The sequence below is a fragment of the Dermacentor silvarum genome, chromosome 6 (assembly GCF_013339745.2).
Source record: "Dermacentor silvarum isolate Dsil-2018 chromosome 6, BIME_Dsil_1.4, whole genome shotgun sequence".
Taxonomy (NCBI): Eukaryota; Metazoa; Arthropoda; class Arachnida; order Ixodida; family Ixodidae; genus Dermacentor; species Dermacentor silvarum.
Window position 1 is genome coordinate 80,733,956 of NC_051159.1, and position 9,344 is coordinate 80,743,299.

At 42.0% G+C, this 9,344-nt stretch overlaps 1 protein-coding gene across 1 annotated transcript in view; it reads right to left on the reverse strand.

Annotated features, from left to right (window-relative positions):
• Positions 1-8,566, reverse strand: part of LOC119455662 (DNA polymerase epsilon catalytic subunit A-like) — a 94,153-nt gene extending 85,587 nt beyond the window's left edge. The window contains exons 1-11 of the mRNA XM_049668934.1: positions 8,376-8,566; positions 8,154-8,280; positions 7,467-7,685; positions 6,729-6,874; positions 4,895-4,972; positions 4,624-4,756; positions 2,669-2,887; positions 1,995-2,080; positions 1,242-1,422; positions 738-809; positions 354-467 (exon numbers count right to left, since the gene is read on the reverse strand). Of these exons, the coding sequence (XP_049524891.1) occupies positions 354-467; positions 738-809; positions 1,242-1,422; positions 1,995-2,080; positions 2,669-2,887; positions 4,624-4,756; positions 4,895-4,972; positions 6,729-6,874; positions 7,467-7,685; positions 8,154-8,280; positions 8,376-8,458 (1,458 nt within the window). The 5' untranslated portion in view covers positions 8,459-8,566. The remainder of the gene's footprint in view (positions 1-353; positions 468-737; positions 810-1,241; positions 1,423-1,994; positions 2,081-2,668; positions 2,888-4,623; positions 4,757-4,894; positions 4,973-6,728; positions 6,875-7,466; positions 7,686-8,153; positions 8,281-8,375) is intronic.
• Positions 8,567-9,344: the final 778 nt, after the last annotated feature.

Below are 9,344 nucleotides of genomic sequence, written 5' to 3' on the forward strand. Positions count from 1 at the left end.
TAAAGACAATGGAAAACATAAACTCATTCATAAACTCATTCCTGGAAAATTTTATATCACGAGCTCTTTAAGAAAACATTTTTTTTAAAGAAAATGGCTTTTCAACAGGCAGAATACTTTTATTGTGTTAAAAAAATGCAATAACTTTCTCATTTTGTAACGTTTATGCTTGCACAGAGTAAATGCAAAAATTGATGCCACAATGGCTGGCCATTATAAGCAAAATATTTCATGGGGCATCATTATAAGTGGACTGGACTGCACAGGCAAACATGCATCCACCACAGCGCCACTTTGCAGTGTTTCTTATGAGTTATGGTTGATATTGCTTGCAATAATGATGTAGCTCTTACTTCGTCAGGCTCCATGGGGATGATGGTGCACAGGGCAAAAATGAACGGGTGGACGTATTTCATGTACAAGTAGTAAGTAGCCACAGCATCGGACACTGAGTAGTTTGCAAGGACCTGCAGGAAAAGTAAATGTCATCAACAATGCATTGCAATCTTATCAACATTGCATTTGATTCAAGACTGATACACTCCAAGTAGGTCTAAACAGTTAGGCAAAGTTCCTGAATATTATCATGCCAAGTTTCATCTCAGTTCGACACCCCATCAGCGTCCGCGAACACACTTAATTCAAACACAACATTGTAACAACCATACCATCCGTGAACACGGTCAAAGAAAGATACTTTTCTGAATAATTTACATTGAAGTACACGCATGACTCACCTGTGGCTGTTCAGTAGCCATCCTGCACATATCCTCAGGATCCAATTCCACAGGGTCATACCTCAACTTTGCCTGCAGAGTTGAAGAAAAGCAATTTGTTTGGTGAAATGAAGCAGAAAACCTTGGCAAATTTGCAAACTTTCATGATGACAAAAGGCTTGCTAGTGTTAGCCAAAGGTCTGGCCACTTTAAAGTCGCATGTTCACACACGCTTCACACATGCAGCTTCACTGTGTCTAAACGACGGCTAGACGCACAAGTGACACTTTCTCATAAATGGATACTGCAGTGCCACAGCCTGTATCGGAAACTTTTCACTTCTCCACAGTCCTGAGGATCGTTTCCACCATTCCCTTTCTTCAAGGTCATAAAAAAAGAAGGGGGGGAGCTAAACCTCTATCTCTAATTAGGAGGACGAACAGAAGAGGGAGAAGCAAAACAAGTTGAAAAATAGAGAGAAAAAAAAAAGGAAACGGAAAGGAAGACATACAGAGACAAGCAGACCTTAGCTACAGCTTTGAGGTTTTGGCTTCCAACAGGCAGGTAGCTGTCACGGCGCACCCAGTGAAGACAGTCCATGTGGGCACTGGGACGGCTCAGGTAGTAACCTTCGCGGCTGCGTGCATAGCCCACTTCTTTGGACATCACCAGACCATGAATCGCCGCGCGTGCTTCCACAAACATCCTGCAAAAAGAAAGTCAAACTGTTACGACTTGTAAAACCCAGAAACTTGGTCATTTCACTTAATCAGACAAAGCATTCAAACTATTTTTCAATACCAATGCATTTCGCATACATATGGTGCTCTTAAAGAAACAGCATTGCTACATTGCAACAGGAGATTAGAAATCCAGCCAAACGAAGCCTAAAAAGAGGTGTTGCTTATGCCCACAAATGCAATAGATACCGATGACAACATCACAGCCCAAAACTTTGGAAAACTTCTTTTATCAATACTTCTGTTGCTTAAGCAGATAAGCTGCAGGCAGAATGTCACAATATGCCAATAAAACTCTTAGTGCCAGTCACATTGGCACTTCCAAGCATGCTTTGGTAAGTAGCCCACTGTGATCATTTCCAACATAGATTCTTCTGTATGGACTCAGGCTTTGTGCTTTAATCGTATTAGAAAAGTTTGATGCAGATCAACTTCAATCAGGATCACAATGGCCAATGTGACAGTGGTATAACTCTTACATTTTGGCATAATAGTGTGAAGCTACGGGTACATGCAGTATGCAAAGAAAACAACTTGCCAGTCGAAGTTGTCACCGTTGTAGGTCACAATGACGAGTGGTTTCACCTCAATGATGTGGTCAAAGAACCTCTGGAGTAGTGAGAGCTGAAGAATAGAAGTGTCATTGCTATTACTATAACAAAAGCAAATAAAAGCTGTGAACGCACGAAAATTATTTCTCAAAAGCTAAAAACATGCCTTTTCTTTCAAGTTTTGCATCACACAGTCGACTGCTTCTACTAAGGATTGAAGACTGCAAGACACTGTGATGTGGACAAAATCTTTTAAAGAACTAGTACGATACAATTTTCAATGTGCACCACTTTTACTTAAAATTAAAGAGCAGAGGCACTCTTACTGGCACTGAGGGCCGAATGCTACCATTCTCACTATACCCAAGTCACCAAAGCATCATTACTCCGCTTCATACTTGTAGACATTCATTTTTCAAGCTAATGTAATTTCCTGTGAGATTACGTACAAGTAACACCATTTAAAAATGCTAGCCATTTCTTACATTTCAAATATTTCAAGTCAAATTTTTACTCTTTGTCAGAAAAAGGCTTTCATTATAGCTCAACTAGTATTTCAATCATGCATACACTTGGTTGCTTAGAACCGTGAGCTGCAAGCATTCATCTTCATACCATTGCTACACCTGTCTGATGACATTTATAAGTCAGCTTGACTAACCTCATTTGGTTCATTGAAGATGATGAACGGTCCTTCAAACTCAGGCCTGGGCGTGTACTCAAAGTCTTCCACATCTGCTGACACAATCTCACGGTTTGTAATCAGGTAACCCTGGCCATCAATCATGTATGAGATCATCATGATCTGATCCGATGCAGCATCAGGAAACTTGAGAGGAAGCTTCGTTGTTTCAATGTCATAAGCCAGAACGGTGACATCCTGCACAGTAAAAATTTACATTAAGGCTATGGCTCAGTCAAAGTGCTGTGAATGTAAAATATTTCTGTGTCCTCTGAACATCCGCAACATTATCTAGCGCAACACTACATAAGCGAACTAATTAGAAAGGCAACGAGATGAGCTTCATATGAGCTTCAGATGTCACGTAGTAGTGACGCTAAAGAAAACAGTCGTAAAACTATGTATGATGAAACTGATTCTTTATTGGGCGAACCTGTGCCCACAAAAGCAAGCTACACTCAAAGCACAACGATAGCGGCAAACACAATCGGCGATCGTCTAAAATCTGATCAGCGGTGAAACACGCCGGCTTTTATACATGAGTCATCGAATGTTCCAGATTAATCCCTGGTACCCGCAGTGTCTTCCAGAAGGTTCTAGGCAATCCGCGTCGGTCATACAATCAGATAACATAAGCGTCGGTGAAAACAGGCAACGGAAAGAAGCATCGATAACGTTCTAGAAACTTCCGATACAGGCGCGTCCTGCGCCGAGCGATAACGTTTAACATTTGTTAGCCGGTGGAAAGGGGCCACCGGTGAAAGATAAACATGTATACGTGTCAATATGCTTCAATGCATTTCCTTACAGCTGGGTTTCCTGACTGAGGAGGAAGGCAGCAATTTCAAGTGCTTGCAGCACTTCTTGCTAAAACACGGGAAAAGAAACAGATTTGATAAGCAGTGACTATCAATATAATGTTGAATGCCAAATACCGATATAATGTGGATGAGAACAAACCACAATGACTGGTCTGCTGCGTAGCACATGATATCAACAATATAGGGCAGTTTAGGTTGAAAGGTTCAAGGCACTGCGTTACAAAGCCAGCCGCAGAAGAGATCCAAACACTAGTGCTCTTATATCACCATATTTTGTATGACCATGAACTCAAAATCTGTCCAATTTTTAGTGCACACACTAAGTAAAACCAGTAGCCACAGAACGTGCCAGATATACTATTATGAGTTACTGCTTTTCACGCCCCCCCCCCCCCCCCCTTTCTTTTTTGGGGTCATTTATAAAATGCAAGGCCATCCCAAAAATATCTGACGTTATAGCTGCGCGGCTGGAATGAAAAAGGAAACATGAGGAATACAGCCATGATTACAATAAACTTATGCCAACCTATATACATGGAATATTACTCAATTATACAAAGCAATGCTACTCAAATGGTGATGAAGACAGCTAAAGCTAAAGCACACAGTCACACGCACACACAGTCAGCTTTGTGCATGTGTACCATTAAAATGTAATGGCAAAACACAGCACACAGTCCAATTTCCTTCTTGCCACTACAGACATTGAATGGCCAAAACATTCTGTTTGCCTCGGCAATGCTTCCTGTGCACGCACACGGCCAGCAGTGTATAATACATTCTTTTAAAGCAGTGCACTTACTTGCAAGTAGCGCAATACATAGGACAAGGAAATGAAACAGATTAAACTCTGCGCATCACCAATTTTTTCACCAAGCAACACGATACTAGAATAACACTAGCAAGGCACACAGTTTCGCATACATTATGAACATCATTAGCAAGAACACCAACATTGAAATCAGCCACCACAAGACACGAAACTGCACTTATTCAGCAGAAAATCTTTATAGTATTAGCAATAAAGAGCAACACAGAATTCATCTTATGCTTTTTTAAGAAAGACAAATCAGTACTAGTGATTTTGTACAGAGTAGAAAGACGAGCACTCACAGGTACTTGGAGAATGTCCTCTCTCTTCTTAATGTCTGGTGCATCATTGCCACGACCTCGCACGGCATACCACAGGCCAACAAAAATCTTCAAGTCAATAGAAACTCTGATGTGGTAGGGAACGTCATATTCCCTGGGATAAGAAAGATGGTGGCAAAAGAGATTAAGCAGGAAAGGTAAAGGTCTTCAAAGTTGTTGGGCTTTTTTTTTTTTTTTGGTGTGTGCGTGAAGTATTCATGAATAACAAACTGACACAAATACCCCTGCTTACCTGATGTCCACTATGTTTTCAGTCTGCTCCACAAGTTTCTTAGCTGCCGTTGAACCTTCTGAATCATTTGACTGTGGCCTGGCAAAAAAGGCAGCATCACTTCAGCTTACAATACACTCAGTTTACCATACACTAGACCTACGGACAACCAAAACGCATGTAAATCAAATATAATTTTTGTTTGTGAAGCGAGTCATCGAGTAAAGAATGTCAATTAGGTTCATACATAGCCAGTTTGTCACTGTCCTGAGTTAATAAATACACAGGGAAAAGAATAAAAAGAAGAAGATAAAAGATGAGCCAGAAAGCATGAGGTGGCAGAGGAAGAGATACAGAGGAAGAAGATGCGAGAAAATAAAGAAGTGGCAGAATAGAAGAAGAGAAAATTCCAGGTACGGTCTGAGACGACAGGCAGGAGAAGGAGCTGGAGGCCGGGTGTGACGGATAGCTTGTGGAAATGGCGACAATCAAGTGGATGCTGTGCTTCAGCTGCCGTGACTGCGACCCATGAGCTGAGCAGGCACCCCACTGGAGACCTCAGCTACAGGTGGATAGCGCCATTTCCGAGAGTATCTGCAGCTACGATACGCAGGTTAGCGAAGTCGGCAGGGCGATTCAGGCGCCTCGGTCCCCCCATCATCCAGACCTTCTGGCCAGATCAACCGTGGAGTGGACAGCGGAGACAGCGACGTCGAATCTACGACGTATCAGCAGGTCCAACGACTTTTTGCCAGCAGACTCAATGTAAATATTTTGAACACTCACAGTGTAGTTTCATTCACAATACGGTTTACATAGCAGAGCCAAGAAAATTATGAGGCACAAATAGTGTCCTCAATTACAAAAAATACTAAGCAAGTTGTTCTCCATGAAACAAGATACAAATCTCAACACAAGCAATGTGTGTGTGTGTGTTTCTTTTCTTTTTGTACATACTGTGGGCTTAAGGAACGAAAAAAGTGCAACAAAAAAAAGAAAATAAAGAAATTGAAAATAACAAATGTACACACAATCATCACTCATGTACACTCAGCCAGAAAAGTTAACAGACTGCACAATCTGAGAAAAAGCTGGATATCTCCACAGCCTGGTTGGTATTTGGATCTCCCAGCCTGTGCTAATATATGCAAACAACATAGTGTTGTACAGTTTTACTAGCTACGGTTACGAACCCCCCCTGCTAGGAAATTCAACATTTTCCCAGACCCAGCAGTGCATGAACTTTCGTGGCCGAGTATACATCACATGGGAAAATGTGTAAACAATCCCATTCAGTTATGCAATGGAAAAATATGTGTTTAATGTGTATATTCAAGCAAAGTACGAGATTACGTAATTTTGATGGTTATGCCAAGTTGCATCTCATTGCTACATAGTGGCATTATATGGACTGAGGAGCTAAGCGCCAGTTTATTACTGAGAAACTGAAAGAGAAATTCCTACTGTATTATTTCTTTCCTCTGTAGCCCAAATGTTTCACTATTATGCCTCAAGTGCCAACGAGCAGCCAGAAGCACCATCAATGTACAAAAGTAAACACTTCAACGGAAATCGCACGACTAAGAGAAATGTGCATGGAGCTGCAACATTCAAAAACCTGAATCAACTTCCTGATAAAGCAGTTCAAACGCAACACTGAGGCTCACGTAAATTTCATATTAGCAAGACAAAAAGAAGCAGCACACATATTGCACCGCATTGTCAAATATGGTATTCACTAGAGAAAATAAAGAGAAAGAAATTGTCTAGAGCGACAAGCACAGCAGGCAAGTTTACAGCATTTGTAGAGCTCACAGATTTTCAATGTGAGAGAATACAAAAAAGCCAGGATTACCCTAAAACATGTGAAAGTGATGAACTTTTTCTCTCTTGATTTTTCCGGACAGCAGGAAGTAGATCTTTGCGCACTTTGAGCAGATCATTCACAGAGAGGAAGAGCAGCTTCAGGTAGGTTCTTTTGAGGCCCACAAGGTGATTAGGCTTGAAAGGAGAGGAAACATACAACAGTTGCATCTTGACACTGCTCACTGAAGCAGAGAAGGCGACATGGCACTTTTGCTAAAGAGCATGCTCACATGTGAAAGAGCTTTTGGCAGTTTTATTATTTTAGCCAAATGTAAGCAGTGAGTAATTGCTTTTAAACCTCATGTATGTGCTATAAGAATGTGACATCACACCAGAATTTTACAAGTTCAAATAAGAAGTGCCTAAGAACATCTGTAGACAGGTTAGGAGAGCAAGGTCTTATTTTGCGAGAAACGGTGAAAGGCAGACACTTCTGTCAAAGATGCAGACATTTTGAAGCATGAGAAGTCCTGCCATGGTGATAAATCTTAGAAATAACTATGCAAGACTAGTAATAAGCGAAAAGGTCACTTGTAAACAGTTCTGTTGGTGAACTGTTTCTATGAGACAATGTACAGCGTTTCATCAAAGCTTTGGTGAACAAAACAAAAAAATAAAAAGAATACTGAGCACAACAGAGTGGGATTTCTTACACAAGGCCACTACTGTAGTATTTACAGTATTTCCACCACCTGTGGACTTCCAAGGTGCGCCAGTGGCGTCTTACCAGATCAAGGTCTTCCTTTGGGCAGAGTTCCACACGTGATAACGTTCCCTGATATTTACGGGTGAGGAATGAGATGACCTCTTGCTCTGCGCCAGGCTTGGTAGCAACATAGAAGTAAGGCTCGAATGGCAGGGACACCTTGAATCGGCTCCCATCTTCTTCAATGAAGTAGTAGTCAACAGCACTGATGAGCCGCTTGTCTTCGTTGAGTATCTCAGTCTTGAAGGACATGCGATAAAGATGAGAGCGTATTATTTTCATCAGCAAGGAAAGCTTGCCGAAAATTTTGTACACGCAGTTTCACTAAATGTACTGCCACGTTCAAGATAGCCTTAGCACAAATCTACGCTGCGTGTTCGTGCCAAAAGTCTGAACGATCTAAAAAAAATTTTTTAACTATAAAACAAATTACTTGTTTTACATTACACTAGTTGCTCTGTGCAAAACATTCGTACAAAGGAACAATTTAACTGCAAACCGAGTCTATGTCAATAACTGGCGAATCTAAACTGGGCACGTCCACCACCGTCACATCTCCCACCATTTTTTTTTTTTTTTTTTCGATCAGGGCATCAGAGCAGGCACATCGTTAAAACATCATAAGCGGCGTAGCTCTAGAGTCTCCTTTTTTTTTATCGAAATATATGTTAGGGCATGCGACAGGCTGCAGTTTCAGCGATCACGTACCGGATGGATGTTTATTAGCCAGCCGATTCTTTCGGTTCCTTCCCGGTGACGCTCAAAGCCGAACTTGGCATCAATCTCATCGTTAAATAGCGCATCTAACAGACGTCTCTCCGATGTGTCATCTCTCCTGTAAAGAAAAGCGCAAAGGTTTGTAATTGCGGACTGATCGGACGTCCGTGAACGGACAGCCGGAGACTCTCTCTGGAGTAGTGGGCAGCTCACCCCGAATTCTTGGCGTCGTCGCCGCCTTTCGCGAACTTGTCGGACTTGAAGTTCTTGAAACGACCGCTGTTTTGTAAAACCATAGTTATGAACTAAAAACAACCATAGTGGTGTAATGATTTATAGCAAGTTTTACAGCAGCTGACGAAAAACAACACGCTGGCCCAATCCCTTTAACAACTCCCGCCAAATCGCTGACACCCGCCGCCGTTATTTCGCCATGGCGCTGCAAGCGCTGTCTCAAAACCAAAACTGACTAAAACTTCTTCATGCAAAGCCACTCGTGGACCTTATGGACTTTTCCCGTCCTCCATTTTTTTTTTTTTTTTTTCACACTAAGTGGGACTCTGAACACAATGTGAAGATCACGGTATGGTGAAGGCTTTAGTGACTTTGCTCAGCGTTCCAAAATTTGTCAGCACCGAGGTCTGGATGCGAATGCGAAGAATTCGAATTTTCGTACAATCCGATTTCACTGCAGTCGCGTTTATGCAAGACAGACCCGTCATTTTAAATCATGCAGAGGCGGAACTTCAGCGGGAACATTCTTATTGTATGGCACACAAATTTTAATATTTGTTCCAGCAACGTCAAAAAAAAAAAAAAAGTTGCAGTTTCGCCTGAAACGCGAAGCATCGACTGGCGCAAATTATAATAGTAAACAGCTATACGAAGTAAGGATACATTTATCGGCCGTGTAAACTTGTAAACATTCGCTTACTAAGCTAAATTAACAAGTATGGTGTCCCACAGCGCGCAGGCAAACCTAAACACATCTCACTTGATGACCGCGGAAACTCGCTGTCAAAACGCTGGAGTGAGGGAGCGCGAGCGAAGCAAGCTAATTGACCTTCGCGCTGCCTCTCGCTTCAACGCGAACTAAGCCGCGAAAACACAGCACACACGAAGCTATCAGCACTCGGCGCACTGTGTCCCCATCGCAGACCGCGCGCAAGTCGACCAGTTGAA